The sequence below is a fragment of the Saccopteryx bilineata genome, chromosome X, assembly GCF_036850765.1.
Source record: "Saccopteryx bilineata isolate mSacBil1 chromosome X, mSacBil1_pri_phased_curated, whole genome shotgun sequence".
In the NCBI taxonomy this organism is placed as follows: domain Eukaryota; kingdom Metazoa; phylum Chordata; class Mammalia; order Chiroptera; family Emballonuridae; genus Saccopteryx; species Saccopteryx bilineata.
This window is the reverse complement of record NC_089502.1, coordinates 132,998,954-133,014,908: the sequence shown is the minus strand read 5'-3', so window position 1 is coordinate 133,014,908 and position 15,955 is coordinate 132,998,954. Positions and strand designations below refer to the sequence as shown.

The following is a 15,955-nucleotide window of genomic DNA, read 5'->3' as shown; positions in this document are numbered from 1 at the left end:
GTTTCCGAGGTCCAGGACAAACAGAACTCGGTTTGAGAACTTTCTGGCTTGCTTTCTAGACTCTTCTCATAATGACAGCCAAATGAAACCATTGAAACGTGTTCCAGTCCTCAGGAGTGAGGGGTGAGGGATGAGAAGAATGAGGACCGAGACAGCACACACAAGGAGGCGCGGAGAGGACGGGTTGGGACGCAGCGTTTACCAGAGACTTGGAGGAGTGCGAACTGCTGGATGCGGCCTGGCTCACGGAGAAGAGCTACAAGACAAGGAGAGTCCACTCAGTCCTGAGCAGCGACACTATGGGGCGCAGGCGGAGGAGGAACGCAGGCCAGCGTGGACGACATCCGCAGAAAGAAGGCGCCGCGATGCAGGCGGATGGTTCTCACTCGGCAACAGGCTCACAGCCCCAGCGACCCTGCGGGCAGTGAACTTGGGAAACACTCTCTCGGTATGAAGTGCTACCATGTTCTGGTCCGATGTGGAGGGTTCCTCATCAAGTTAGGACCCAATTTATTTTCCAAAGTCCCAGCCATGAAATGCTAATCTTTGATGTTAAGAGTTGTGAAAATCTACAGAGGAGCAACAAAATAGCTATAAGCAGCATTTAGCATCTGGCACCTGACTTTCAAAAGATATTTGTTAAATGAACAAATAAGATCAGGCTGATGACCTTTGAGCAAATAAATACTTCCTCATCTAAAAATCCAGAATGCACCTTTAATAGTGTCTGTCACACACATGTGCACCCACACATGCTCTTCTTGCAAAAGTGAACAAATTGAAAATGTCATGGCATCTATTAAATTTTGGACAGAGAAAATGTTTCCTTGATAGAAATAGCCAAATACAAAACTTGTATTTGGCTAACTGAACTTAAAGCCATCAACGAAGAAAGGTGATTGTTTTGTCCCCATAATATGCAAGGAAGCCAGGAACCGGAGGCAGAAGGAACCACCCATATTCCCAGGAAGGCGCCATGCGGATGAGACTAACCAGAGGGATGGTGCCACCAAGTGGCTGGCAAAGGAACATGTTTGGAAAGTCGGTTCTTTACTTGGAAAGAGCCTAAGTGTGAATGAGAGAGCACACACGTAACCCGGGGACAACACAGAGAGCTGCGTGTCATTACACGATTCCTCCACACTCTCAGCCATGGGGACATTAAACCATTAGGAATACAATCAAGTCCCCTGGACGAAGGAGGAAGGCGCATGGCACAAGGATAATGTCCTTACATTTTTCCTTTCGGGGTTAAACCCCGCAGGCAATTTGGAGACAGGAACAGCAGTATTCTTTCTGCTGATATAATCAATGACCACATTTTGCTTTTTCCTATTTATTTCCCTTTTTATTGAACAGAAACTCCTGTAGAGGCAAAGCCTGGGACCATCCCTTTCACAAAGTATCCTAAGCCCAAGAGTTCAATAAATGGATTTTGTTCAAAGGCCTGGGGCAAGGCCATCTCTCCTGCTTTCAAGGTCAGCACTCGGCCTGCCGCCAGCGCTGCCTGCCGCAGCTGTGGCGTCACCTCCACCCCAGCCTATTTGATGGGCAGAACCGTCCTCCCAAAGTTCACTCTCTGTATGCATAGCCTCGCTTCCCACAGGCAAGCCGGAGAGAACATGAAGCATGCACAGTAAAGCGGGGATGAGACAAAGACGTTTCACCTGTCCATCGGCACTAAATCGCCTGGTCATCTGAAAGTAAAAATACATCAGGAAATAAATAAAGAAAGCAGTTTGAATCAAGGGCACCCTGCTACTTCTGTCACCCTCTGGACAACCCAGGGAAGCGGAGGGCCGAGGGCAGGGTGTGACTCATTAGTGCCTCCAGACTCGATCCGGTGGCTCAGCATTTGAAGTGGAGAAGAAAGTCTGAGCACACGTCTAAGTGCAGGTCACGGTCAGAGGGAAACTGGTTCCCACTGTGGATCATGGTCAAGTCCTAGCTCAGGCCTGCACGTCTGGACTGCAAAGCTGCTGGCTTGTATTCCTGCGAGGTCGGGTCGGAGGAATTTATTATGAATTCAATAAAAGTGAACAAAGAAAAGCCACCTGTGGCCGTAGATAACACAGGTATCGCGGGCATGCCCTGCTATTTCTAGATTTCTCTGGTCATTTCATTTGAAGGACACATTTGATGCAGTTACTTTTTATACCACTCTACTTTTTATTTTTTATTTTATTTTTTTTTACAGAGACAGAGTCAAAGAGAGGGATAGACAGGGACAGACAGGAACAGAGAGATGAGAAGCATCAATCATTAGTTTTTTGTTGTGACACCTTAGTTGTTCATTGAGTGCTTTCTCATATGTGCCTTGACTGTGGGCCTACAGCAGACAGAGTAACCCCTTGCTCGAGCCAGCGACCTTGGGTCCAAGCTGGTGGGCTTTTGCTCAAACCAGATGAGCCCGCACTCAAGCTGGCGACCTCGGGGTCTCGAACCTGGGTCCTCCGCATCTCAGTCCAACACTCTATTAACAGCGCCACCGCCTGGTCAGGCTACCACTCTACTTTTTAAATGGCTGTGCCTACTTGAAAGAGTGGTTCTTGGCAACAGCAGCAAACACGGGGCAGGGCGTTTTCCGGAGTGTCCGTACAACACGCTGAAGTTAAGGGTGAGCACGTGTGAATGCTCCGGGCGCTCTGGGGACAGGGCGTGTTCACCTTCCAGGACCGAGGGGTCCCACGTCCTCTACAAAGAGCGGGCTGACTCCGCACGCCCTGGGTTTCCATCGCTTTCTGAGGTGAGCCTGGGTAGGAAAACCACTTGTCCCCGGTACTCTCGCCACCGAGGGCTCTTCTCACCTGTTTCATCTCACTCCGCAGCCTGTTAATGCCACTCCTCTCGGTTTTGGTGACTCCAGTGTGTCCCACCTCATGGATGGAGATGGCAGGACTGGATGTAGAGGAATGGATTGGTCGCACTGGAGGGGAAACAAATGTAGTTCTTAGAAACTATATAGTGCACTGGTGGGGAGCTCAGTTGGTTAGAGCATCATCCCGATGCACCAAGGCCGCGGGTTCGATCCCCAGTCAGGGCACACACAAGAATCAACCAATGAGTGCATAAATAAGTGCAACAACACAGCGATGTTTCTCTCTCTCTCTCTCTCTCTCTCTCTCCTCTGCCCTCTCTCTGCCTTCTCCTGTCTCTAAAATCAATAAATAAAAAATTAAAAAAAGGAACTATACAGCATTTGCCCCGAGTAAAGATATTTTTATCCATGCCTCTCCCCCACTCGAGTATAAACTCCATTAGAGGAGGCCTCGTGTGCTCTGGGCCGTGCGTCTCCCGCACCTGGAGCCATAACCACTACCCAGCCTGGGTTCCATGTGCAGCACCTGAGCGAACTCATGAGAGTGGACATCGCTCAAGCAGCATGCAGAAAAGACCGGGTGGTCAGAAAACCCTTCCAGGAATTGGATATTTTAAAAAAATAATGTCTTTACTTCTCCAAAAACACACCTTCCTTGTAGAACACAGACTGCCTACTTAAGGGCCCTTGGGAGCGGAGAGGAAAATCCTGGGAGAGCCGGCCAAGGGCTGCAGACAGAGAAGATGCTGCCGGCACGGGAGCGATCGGCAGGGAGGCTGCCATCTTCTCGCTCCCAGCCTGTGGCAGCAGCCTCGGGATCACGCCTGTCTGCAGTCCTGTCCCCGCTAATTGGTTCTCCACGCTGTGGTCACAGTGATCACTTTAAAGGCAAGTGTGATCATGTCCCTGTCCACTTGGAACCCCTCCAAGCCTAGCTGTGTCTTCAGAATAGGGCCTAGCCAACCTTCCCACGGGGGACTTGAGCCCCACTTCCCCTCTTAGCGCGCCACTCAGGCCAGCCACAGGCGTGGTGGTTCGCACAGCTGCTCCGTGCTGCAGGCCCAGCTCCATCAGCGCATTGCCTGCACACCCTGCCTTCCCTGCAGCCGGGCGGTGGAAGACTCTGCCCAGGGGAGGAAGACAAATAAGGAGCCAGATGGCACCAACATTTAAAGGACAACAGAAAGGGAGGAGCCCATAAAGAAAACAATTGATTGGCTGCAGGGGACGGAGGGAAGCTGGAAAAGAAGGCAAAAGGGTCTGGGACGCTATGCGGGGCTTGTGTAGGGTGAGCACTAGCTGGAAACACTGATCTCGGACATCTGAGTCTTTTATCAAAATCCTAAGACTATTGGAGGTTCCTGATCTATAAAAATTGAACAATTACAAAAGACAATGAACAAATGATGTTATACGTCAAAAGATAGGAAGGACCTCTTCTGGCCTTGCTTGCAATTAGACATATTTATGGCTTTCAAGTGACATTATTCTGTTTCTAGTTTTGTAAGCATCTATAGCTTTATATCTAATAACCAAATTTTAGTAATTATCTGTGTCAAAGCATGTATATCATTTTCATGAGCAGAACACATTAAATATTTATCTTCTATATTTCCATTTCAAGGACTGGGCATTGGAGAGAACTGAAAATTACTTTTGGAAAAGGATGTCGAACACTCCTCCTTCAGAAAAGAAGAAAAGCCACCAAGCCCCATCTGTATGGCTTGATGCCGTCTTTGTTAGCTGGCTGGCGCACACTCTGGGGGAAAATATGAAATACTCAATGTCCTTCTTATTAAATAAAAGGGATGACAGCCCACACTGCGTTTCTTTGGCTTGATGAAATAAATTCACAAATGTGTCTACAAATCATTTCGCTTTATTATGAGAAGGAGAGATGATAATTGCTTCAATTATAATTAGAGAGCATTTGAGAACAGAATTCCACCAGGACTTAGGCAATTCTGTTTCCTAGCACTGCAAACTGGGTTCCGGTATGGATAAAACCCGAGCGGGCCAGCCTGGGACGAAGCAGACTCACTCAGCAGGAAGCCGTGAGGTCGTGGACGGTTCTTCTCTGGGCCCATAAAGGGGACTGGAGTCTGATAGAGGACACGTCTGTCCGAACCAAAGGTAGGGCACTCGGTGTTCAGAAGGGACGTCCCTTTCATCCCGACACCCAGGTTACCTCACTCCTAACACCCGTGCACAGCGACAGTGCCTGGCCCTGGCAGGAGGGGAGCAGCAGGCCAGGGTGCAGAGGTGTGCACTCCACACCGGGGACCACAGCGCTCCCAGCAAGCGGCCACAGAGCCCTAGCTGGCACCTTGCACCTGCCACTCCATCTCAGTAAAGTAGGAGCCTTACCCTCCTACATTATATGCCACATTGCAGTTACTGATGTTGATTTGTATAAATAAAGCCGCTGCAGGTGGCGCTGGCTGCGTCAGTCAGGCGCTCTCCGGCCCCTCCCTGCAGAGGTGAAACAAGCCTTTACTTACCGCTTCTTTCAACGCCGAATTCCTTCCCACTTAGAATATGGTGCAGGAGATTTTTCATATCGAAGGGGCTGAGGTTCATCAAACTTTCGGAGGCTTCTTCTCCTAAAAACAAACACCTTGTAAGAGTCCCAGACACAGGGCTGGTGGTCGGTGAAGGTAGTCAGGTGGGCCCTGGGGGTGGTGACAAATGACGCCCTGCTCAGGTCACCTCCCGCTGCTTCAGGGCTGCCACACTGATCGTGGTGATTCTAAATGCTACTGTTTAAGTTGTGTCATTTCTTAACTCCCGGATGCCTATTTTCCACATGGTAATGCTCCCGATCCTGGGATGCGTCTCCTCTCGCAGGTGATTGGCGTATTTCGGTTGGTTGATTCCTGCCAGCAGGTGTGTTATGAAATGGGGGCTGAGCTCACTGCAAGGGGCCGCAGTGAGAAAGACATCAGGACGAGGGCAGAGGACTCTCATGCCCCGCCCCTGACATGTGCGCTTCGACACCGTGTGCTGGATGGTGTGGCCGTTTACGTCTGAACCAGGAAGCAGGTGAAGCAGGAACCCGTGCAGAGGTGCAGAAGCCCGGGTTCCCGAGGACTTGGGCATGCTCCCGGGCTGACCGGCAGGAGCCTCCCGAGGGCCCCTCCATGCTTTGCACCTGAGCAGTTCAGGCTCCGAGCCAGCTCCGTGGCCATCACCTGGATGATCAGCCCGATCCGGAGCCTGAGCATCTCCACAAAGAGGCTGGGCTGTGCCCTGACGTACATGGCCAAGTAGACCACGATCTCCTGACGGAGACACGGGGAGACCGCGTTTCAGAGGCCGGGGAAGCGGAGGCCTCTGCAGCCCCCAGGAGGCCGCAGCCCTGCCCCTCCCGGCCAGCTGACCTGCGTGAGCACGGCGATGCTGATGTCCTGCCCGCTGGCTTCGTAGATGAGTTTTGTGAGCTCCTCGGGGGGAAGAGGCCTAGGAAGGAGGGGCAGGGTACAAACACCGTGAAAGATACCTAAGTTGTGTCTCCTCACCCTCCAGGGAAGATCCATATTTTCCCGCTGGGAGCTCCCGAGTGAGTGTCTTTAAAGAGGCCCTCTTCCCAGATGGTGGACGCGGTGATGTGTTCCCCTGGGCGCCCCCGAACCTGAGGCCCGGGCTGAAGACTTACGCAGAGATGATCTTCTCCCGAGGCTCTGGCGGCAGGCCCACTGTGAGCTGCGTCTGGTGCGACAGCAGGTCAGTGCAGGCCTACTCATTTACGGGAAAAGGTGACGGGGTGAGCGAGACAGGCAGAGAGGGAGGGAGGAAGAGGTGAGCAAATCCAATGGGGAACGCTACTGCCAATAAGACCATAAATTTACCTTTGCAAATTTTATGACCCAGGTTGCCATTTCTATGAATAATTCATTCATATACTCCAGACTGAACAGTCCGGGCAGGACCGCATCCCTGTGAACTGTGTTCCCGATATGTGGCCCCAGGCCTGGCTCTGCAGGGCCTGCTAGTGGGAATTTTCCGCCCAGCCCCTGCAGCAAGCACACTGATACACCACATTTCCTGATATGCCACAAGGAGGATGAGTTGTCGTGAGTCCTAATATACCAATGTTAAGGGTTAATAACTATATTATAGTCTTAAATTGTGTTTCCCCGTTATTCACATATAATAAATACTATCCCCACACCATAACGCTGAACTTGAATGTCTTAGAAAGCAGTTCTGGATTCTGCAAGGCCGTGGGGTTAAAAATATTAATGATGATTACACTGCGGATGTACAGAAATAAGAGAGCTTTGTTTAAGACGGTGCCAGGCCGTAGAGTGTTTTCGTTTTATTTCCTGGTAAACCTCTTTCTGCAGCTAAGAAGAAACAAGCTAATCAACTTCAATTTCATTTCCTCCTCCGCTTCCAGGAGCAGTGGGAGGTCAGGAGAGGAGGCCGGCTGCTCCACCTGTATATTGTTAAATAACTGGTTTCCTTCACCAATAAGAGGTGCTTGCCTCCAGCTTTCTTTCTTTCTTTCTTTTTTAAAGAGAGAGGAAGAAGATAGAGAGACAGACTCCCGCATGCGGCTCAACCGGGATCCACCTGGCGACCCCCGTCTGGGGCTGATGCTCGAATCAACCGAACTATCCTCAGTGCCCTGAGCCACACTTGAACCAATCGAGCCACTGACTGGGAGGGGAAGAGGGAGAGAAGGGAAGAGGGGGAGGGGGAGAGCAGCAGACGGTTGCTTCTGCTGTGTGCCCTGAGCAGGTATGAAACCCAGATGTCCGCACGCTGGACTGATGCCCTGTGCTCTGAGCCAACCTGCCAGGGTGCCTCCAGCTTTCCTAACAGGAAGAGGGCATGGAGCGAGAAAGGACAGACGAACATCAGCACAGCGCCTGACCTCGGCCAGGACCTCCACTCTCTTCCTGAGCAGGCCGGAGATGTAGCGGATCAAGCCCCACTCCTGGCTCAGGCCCGCTTTCCCATAGAGCTCGCCGAGGAGGCTCTGGACTGTGACCCCGTGCTGTCCGGAGAGATCTGTGTCCCAGCTGGGGCCCCTGTGGAGACAGCAAACCCAGAAGTATGGCCCGGAGCGTGTGCAGGCCGGATTCTCTCGCAGCGGAGCTCAGTTGGCAGGGAGCGGAATGAATCACTGTGCCCTTTGCCAAGTGCTCGGGGCCTCCCGCTGCGTCTCAGGACTGGCTTGAGTCTTACCAAAGCATCCCTTCTGTCCATTTTTTTTTGTGTGTGTGACAGAGACAGATAGACAGGAAGGGAGAGAGATGAGAAGCATCAATTCTTCATTGCAGCTCCTTAGCTGTTCATTGATTGATTTCTCATATGTGCCTTGATGGAGGCTACAGCAGACCGAGTGACTCCTTGTTCAAGCCAGCGACCTTGGGGTCATGTCTATGATCCCACACTCAAGCCAGCGACCCAGCGCTCAAGCTGGTGAGTCTGCACTCAAGCTGGTGACCTCAGGGTTTCGAACCTGGGTCCTCCGCATCCCTATCCGAAGTTCTAACCACTGCACCACCGCCTGGTCAGGCCCTTCTGTCCATTTGAAACAGAAGCCTAATATCAGGAAACGGTAAGATCCTGATTTCACCCAGCATCCCTGTCCTGAGAGGCCAGCATGAGCACGCAGAAAAGGGGACAGAAGTCTGTTCGTAGTGACCCAGATAAATTCAGTGGTACAGTCCTGACCAAGCTTGCTGGAAGGCCCAGAAGACTGGGACAGAATGAAGGAGACTAGAGAAAGCTTGGCCTAGGCAAGACCAGAAACTTACTTTATTACATACAGAAGGTACAGAATGTCTGCTTGCTCTTGCAGATTCGAACAGTCTTTCAGCTGCTCAACCAGCTTCTCACAGTCCACATCGCCACGGTCGTCTCTGGGCCACTGGAAGTCCTCTTCGTGGGCCTGGCCATACAAAAGCCGAAAGGCGGGGGAGAAGGGCTGAGCATGCGGACTTCGCGTTGGTGAGTTACACATCCACCTGTCGCTGAGTTCCAGCTTTTGAGTGAATACTTTTTGGCCTTTTATTTATGTGCTTTACTACTTTTGATCAGTGAATCACTCTGTTAGTCACTGTTTGCAAGAGATTGGACTGGCCTGACCAGGCAGTGGCGCAGTGGATAGAGCGTCAGACTGGGATGCCGAGGACCCAGGTTCGAGACCCCGAGGTCGCCAGCTTGAGCGCGGGCTCATCTGGTTTGAGCAAAAGCTCACCAGCTTAGACTCAAGGTCGCTGGCTTGAGCAAGGGGTTACTCGGTCTGCTGAAGGCCCACGGTCAATGCACATATGAGAAAGCAATCAATGAACAAGTAAGGTGTTGCAATGAAAAACTAATGATTGATGCTTCTCATCTCTCTCCGTTCCTGTCTTTCTGTCCCTATCTATTCCTCTGTCTGACTCTCTCTCTGTCTCTGTAAAACAAAAAAAAACAAAACAAAACAAAAACCCCCAAAAAACAAAAAAAAGAGACTGGACTGAACAGGTTGAAATATGTACGCATTTTACTTCTGCCAAGTTCAAAACAGCAAAACTAACCTCTAAAACTAACATCATAAGTATTAGAACTTACGCCAGCAGTCATGTGGGATAAAATTACGGGAGATTTCTGGATGAAGTAACAAATTATGGGAACCAGCAAGGACGACCCTGAGATTTACTGTCCTGAGGAATCTTTTCTGGTTTTGTACCCTACTCTGTGAGTAGCTCGGCCTTGGCGGCCTGGCACAGGCAGGGCGGGCCAGGTATGGAGAAGGCTTATTTCCTCGAGTGTGACACAGATTGTGACAAGTGGGAAGAAACTCAGTAGCCTTTCCTATATGCAAAACATAAAAGTTTGCATCCAATTCAATGTGTATGCTGACACAAGCAGATTCTAGACAACTGAATGGCTTCACATGGAAACCTAGAACTTCTAATCCTAAAAGTCCTGGGTATCAAGAAATACGCCCTTTCTTTTGAGTTCAACCATTTAAAAGACTTCTTGGGACTATACCAGCATCAAAGAATATTATACTTAGCCCTGGCCAAGTGGCTCATTGGCTAGAGCGTCGTCCTGGTACGCTGCGATTGTGGGTTCGATCCCTGGTCAGAGCAAATCCGAGAAGCAACCAATGAACGCACAACTAAATGGAACAACTAAGTGGAACAAGTTGATGCTTCTTTGTCTCTCTCCCCCTTCTGCTCTTTCTCTCCTTTCCTCTTTCTCTCAAATCAATGGAAAAATTAAATAAAAAAGAACTTTACATTTGTTTAAAAAATGATTCCAAGTATTTCACCTGCTTTAGGAGTGGCTGAGGAGAATCCACAAGATTCAGCGATTTACGGTGGGCACTTAGAACTTTGGTTGGCAAAGTCATGTGAGCAACTGGAAAACAAAAGAATAAAGAGAGTTCTTTTGAGGAGGAGAAAGGATAAAATATTTAGGAGGTACAGTGGTTATTCCTTATTCAATACAAACCAACTAAAGGAATGATTACTTATTTCATTTAATTAACTTCAAGACTTGATTGTGGAGCCACATCCTCTGCTGAACACACAAGCAGGATGCAGGTCTTGCTGTAAGAAATAAAATTTCACTTTTCCCTCCTGGAATTCAGGGAAAAATTACATAGCAACTTAGGACTGGAGTGAGCCTTAGAAGTGATCGAGCCCATCCTCCTTTTTTCTCAGATGAGGAAACTGAGAATCGGAGAGGGCAAAGCATCTGGCCAAGGTCACTGGCTCTCATGACCAACGTGCACTGCAGGGCCTTAGGGCTTCTGGTTTTTAGCCACTTTGAGAAGTCATCATTATTGATCTTTATTCATTAAGCCATCTGTATCTTCCAGGCTGTATCATATCATCTTGGGAAAATAGGAAGTTTTCAAGGTAAAGATGAGGCATATTTGAAAGGCATTTATAGACTTCCAGGTGACATTCGTGAATTAAACATACGTTTTACTTTTACTTCCACTCAAACCCTGATCAACATTATAGAAAAAATGTTTTACAACAATACATTTAGAAGTGGGGAAGCTGAGGGATGAAAGATGACTGATTTAGCTGATACAAGGCAACCAAACCCAAGTCTGCAGGGGCAAAACTAAGAAGCAGTCAGAGTTCCATCAGAGTCCTCAGAAGTCTCAGGTGCTGCGGCACCATGTACTGTGGAGTGGGGCGTCCCCAGGGACCGGTGCAGAATAGGGAAGGCTGGGGATTTCGGGGTGCAAAGCAGTCAGCTCCCTCGGTGGCCTCTCAACTCCACAGAGCTTGGCAACTGCCTTGATCCCCCGACAGAAGGCTAGAGGGTCTTTCTGAGGAGGGTAAAGGGGAGGGTCTCTGGAGTGGGGGCCGACTGGCCTGTCTGAAGGCCGGGGTGTACTTCTTAGGGGAAGAAGGATCCGAACCTCACCTAACAAAGAGGAGACTCCAGTGAGTGTGGGGAAGCTGGCCAGCCTACACTCACAAACTCAGCAGGCCCCACCAACGCACGGGGAGGTTCTCAGGCACGAGCAGATGCCAAGGCTACCCTGTCCCGAAGGACAGACTCTAATGGAAGATAGAAACAAACCGGAAAAACTGACTTGGGGGAAATGGGAACCATTTAGGGAGAAGAAAGTAAAAAAACAAAACCAAAAACCCTGTATACACGAAACAAGAACGGATGCTATTCAGAGGAAAGAGATTGAAAACATGATGATGAAAGTGAGAAAACTTGATGGCGGGGGTAGAATGAAAAGCTGAAGCACTTGCCCTCAGAGCACAAGACAAAGAAATGGAAGGCAGAAGATCCACGATAAAGACTTCCCCAGGAGGTCGACGCTGAAATCGGAGTGCCCGAGACAGAACAGAGAAAATGCAGTGAAGGAAATGGGCCAAGAAATTATTCAGAAAAACTTGATGGACTGAAAAACATAAATTTCTCTATTGAAAGGCCCAATAAGGAACCAACACTGTGGAGGAAAAGACACCCAGATCAAGGCCCATGGGGATGAGAGTAACCAGAGGGACAGTGCCACCAAGTGGCTGGCAAAGGAACATGTCGGGACAGTCTGTTTCACGCTGGCAAAACAGCCTGCATGCCATTAAAGATTGCCCTGCACTCTCTCAGACCCAGGTATGCAACAGGCTTAGAGCTCAGTCAGCCAGACCAGACACGCATGGATTCCAAGAGAAGTAGTGACCCTGAGAAATTCCTGGATATGATTGGCCTGGTGGAAATCCGTATTGAGAGGCTATTGGAAAGTGTAAAAAGGAAGCAGGGCGGATTAAAAGGGCAACTGTTAGCTTTAGAAAAAAAAAGTAAAAACGATAATATAAGCATAGTATACTACGGTGCTCAGTTGGGAATATTTTCATACATATAATAATATAAGGAGGGAGTACTGATTTAACTGAACTTAACTATATTGGCAGGTTAGGGAACAGCTAAATCCTCACCCAATAAGAGAAAGTCCACATATAACTGAATAAAGTCAAAGCATCAAAAGACAGGCCCTGGCCGGTTGGCTCAGCGGTAGAGCGTCGGCCTGGTGTGCGGGGGACCCGGGTTCGATTCCCGGCCAGGGCACACAGGAGAAGCACCCATTTGCTTCTCTACCCCCCTCCCCTCCTTCCTCTCTGTCTCTCTCTTCCCCTCCGGCAGCCAAGGCTCCATTGGAGCAAAGATGGCCCGGGCGCTGGGGATGGCTCCTTGGCCTCTGCCCCAGGTGCTAGAGTGGTTCTGGTCGCAGCAGAGCGACTCCCCGGAGGGGCAGAGCATCGCCCCCTGGTGGGCAGAGCATCGCCCCTGGTGGGTGTGCCGGGTGGATCCCAGTCGGGCACATGTGGGAGTCTGTCTGACTGTCTCTCCCCGTTTCCAGCTTCAGAAAAATACAAAAAAAAAAAAAAAAAAAAAAAAAAAGACAGCACTATACTCACATTATTTTAGAAATGCGGAGATATGTAAATGTCAGAAGAAACAACCAAGAGTTGAAAGTGGTCTCTAAGAAGGACAGTGGGGACAGGAGGGGTGAGGCAGGAAACTTCTGCATTTTGTTGTCTTTTCAAACCCTTTGATTTTTAAATTATGCTCAAGCATCACTTTGATTTAAAAATGTTCTTTTAACGAGCAGAAAAGAGTTGGTAACATACAGGGCATTTCCAAACCCTTTGCTTTTGCCATCACGGAAAGTATGTCCCGAGTGGAGTGGACGGCGCTGAAAACATGGCTGTCTTCTGAAGTCTTCTTACGAAGAGGGGGCAGATAGCACTTCAAGGATGTGCTTTGCAGGAGGTGGTTGATATACTGGTCAAGTTCGTCCTGGCTTTCTGTAATTGGACAGGCAAGCAAAAGAGCCAATGAAAAGAAGCTACAGAAATATTCTAAAGGTGTAATAGTGACTATGTGTAGCACGCAGCACTGAATAAATACGGTGGAAGACATTTTGACCCAGGTATTTGCACCCCACTCCACCCCTGGAGAGTAAAGGCATTTACAGAGATAATGTATGTGTGTATCAAGTTACTGCTTGGAAAAACATCCTAGCAAGAGAAAAAAAATCGGTCAAGATGGTATTTCTATGACATGAATCGAATATAAGACAGGCTGAGGGCCAACAGCTGACATCTGATCTTTTTGTTTTAATTTGGCATGAGTGAGCTAAGCATTATGGAACCCTCAGCCCTAATCCCAAGTACTATCCAAAAGTAAAAAACAGACTTCAACCCCAAATCCTATTCAGTTAGAGAAAAGTTGTATACATGGGATTTCAGCGCTCATATCCAATCAAGCCTAGATACATTCTACCATTCCTTTGAAAATTCAATCCCTGCGTGTCTGTCTTTAGAATAGATTTTGTGTCAAGTCCTCAGTCCTGAAACACTTTGTTCCTCTAGGTTTAAAAAAGCCCCACTTTTGCAGTTTAAATTTTGAAAGTGGTATTTATTTTAATGCCAACAAGTTTCTAAAGCCTTTTTGTTATGCTAATTACAGTTATTTTCTGTGTTTGCATCTTATGGCAATTTTATCACAATGCCAAGTTTTCGGTAAATTCAATGAACCGCCTGCAAAGACCTTCTTAGCTCTACCTTGCTTGTAGGTCTCTTCCAAATAGCCTCCCAAATCCAAATCGCTATCAGGGCTGAATCTCCCTTCGCTGGTATCATCATCGAATAGCTTCTCATCACAGTCTGGATCCAGGAAGGTCAGATACGTGTAGAAAGAAGTGGTGAGAAATTCCGACAGGCTCCCTAATTTTACCCTGCCAAGGAGACACTATGTTAGTGACATACTATAGGTATATGTGGACAAACTTGCACTAACGAGTCACGGAGAGACCTCTCAACATCCAGGTGGCACTTTCAGCCAGTATCGATAAATACGTCACTCTATAGTAGTCAGCCAAGAAATGAGAATGAAAATGCAGTAACAGGTATAAAGTAGAAGCACACAGCATATTAACAGCCACAATGAATCACACTGACTTCTGACTCCTGACCCCGACACAAGTAGAAATCTTATTACCGAACCAACCAAAGTTTTTACAGAATGTTATCAAATGAACTACTTTTAAAGCAGGCCATGCAATTGAATTCATAGGTTCTTAAGCTTCAATGGGCAAATGGACTATATCCTAAGGGGGGATAGGCCTGAGGGGAATGTAAGACTTTCCTTCATAAAGTAGTAACTCCCCCGCTACAGCCCTGGGGTCAGTTCTAGTGATGGTTTTGCCCTGAGGTTGAGGAACAGGGGCGGGTGAGGTGGCGGGGGGGGGGAGAGACAATGAAAAGTTTCTCTGTTATCAAGTTGAAAGGAGTCAGGTCAAAGGTGGAAGGGCAGTAATTCAACAGCAAGCTCCTGCACCTCATCTAGTGTGAGTTCAGCTTTAGACCCTCAGACATAAAGGAAAAGACAAAATGAAATTCAGCTGTAACTTTCAAGAACGTAGGAAAGCTAGCCAGAGGAGCCCAGGCAGTCCTGTTTGGTGCCCTGGTTCTCTGAGTCGCCGCCATACCCTATCCAGGAGGCCCTCGGTATCCAGGAGGCCTCGGGTTCCTGTGAGCCCTCAGCGCGCGCCACAGGTGGTCAGAACCTGGTTTTGGGATTCTCCCCCGTTTCTGTCCCGTGTGCTGGTTCTCTGAGGCAACAGCGCCTTCTCCATAAAGTGGGGATACAGCCCACGTGACAGAGCGGACTAAATGTGACCATGCATACAAAGCACAGAACACATAGCAGGTGCTCAATTCACGGCACACAGTGCCCTTTTGACAATGATTATATTTTAGTTAAAGAATTTATTTTGCAAAACAGTTAATTAGGAGTATCTGGTATTTTCTCTCAGTTACGATGCCATATATGAGGTGGTTACTTATCCAAACTGGAGGTAACAATGTATGAATGTGGGTGCCCAGTGCATTAGGATGTTAGCACTGGAAGAGCAGGTGGCAGCATGCTGGGGACGGTCTCACAGACACTCCTGAGAGGCCAGGAGAAGCTCGGGGTGATGGTCACTTCAAGTCTACAGCAAGACTTGTAGCAAATTCTGTGACCAGAGGGGCCACTGCAGCACTTAGAAATATAGTGACTCAACCTTGAAGCCACCAGGCTACACGAAGCAAGCCAGTCACAAAAAGAAAAATACTGACTGAGCCCACTTTGATGAGATACTGGACGGCTAACGTGGCATGGTGGTTCCGGGGACCGAGAGCGGGGGAAGGGAGCGGTGTTTAACGGGCCAGTTTCAGTTCTGGGGATTGGCAGCAGGACAGTGTGAACGTACTTAACACTGCTGAACCGTATGCTTTAAAACGGCTAGATGGTAGGTTTTGTTATGTGCATTTTGCCACAATTAAAAAAAGAACGACTGCGGCGCAGGGTCCCGGGTGTGGGAGGGGGCCAGAAGGGCTGGTGTCAAGGCCCAACTGCTTTTAGCAACTGGCATTCCACCAGGGACCAAATGGAAGGCTTCCTGCGCCCAGGAAAGGCCATGCCTCACTACGGGCTGCCTTCCAAGTGAAGCTGTTCCGAGCCCTTCTGGCATATTCCAGGGAATTCAGAGAGACCACGGCATAGAGGCTACAGAGCAAACCTGTCTTGTGACAGTTAGACGGTACAAAACCGGAAGGGGTTTTCCTGGGGGCTGAGCCCCCATCACTCAAGATGCTCAAGTGTAATACCCGG

The 15,955-nt window shown here is 48.9% G+C and overlaps 1 protein-coding gene across 5 annotated transcripts in view; it reads right to left on the bottom strand.

Moving 5' to 3' along the window:
* Positions 1-15,955, bottom strand: part of PHKA2 (phosphorylase kinase regulatory subunit alpha 2) — a 72,307-nt gene that overhangs the window by 11,168 nt on the left and 45,184 nt on the right. For 2 of the 5 annotated variants that reach the window (XM_066249651.1, XM_066249653.1), the window contains 12 exons: positions 13,864-14,036; positions 12,928-13,104; positions 10,092-10,180; positions 8,587-8,720; positions 7,698-7,854; positions 6,474-6,553; positions 6,199-6,277; positions 5,970-6,099; positions 5,320-5,421; positions 2,808-2,926; positions 1,668-1,697; positions 203-256 (listed from right to left, as the gene is read on the bottom strand). In XM_066249651.1, coding sequence (XP_066105748.1) covers positions 203-256; positions 1,668-1,697; positions 2,808-2,926; positions 5,320-5,421; positions 5,970-6,099; positions 6,199-6,277; positions 6,474-6,553; positions 7,698-7,854; positions 8,587-8,720; positions 10,092-10,180; positions 12,928-13,104; positions 13,864-14,036 — 1,324 coding nt within the window. Of the gene's footprint in view, positions 1-202; positions 257-1,667; positions 1,698-2,807; positions 2,927-4,737; positions 4,937-5,315; positions 5,422-5,969; positions 6,100-6,198; positions 6,278-6,473; positions 6,554-7,697; positions 7,855-8,586; positions 8,721-10,091; positions 10,181-12,927; positions 13,105-13,863; positions 14,037-15,955 lie in introns of those variants that run through there. The other 3 variants (XM_066249652.1, XM_066249655.1, XM_066249656.1) reach the window with 3 other exon arrangements.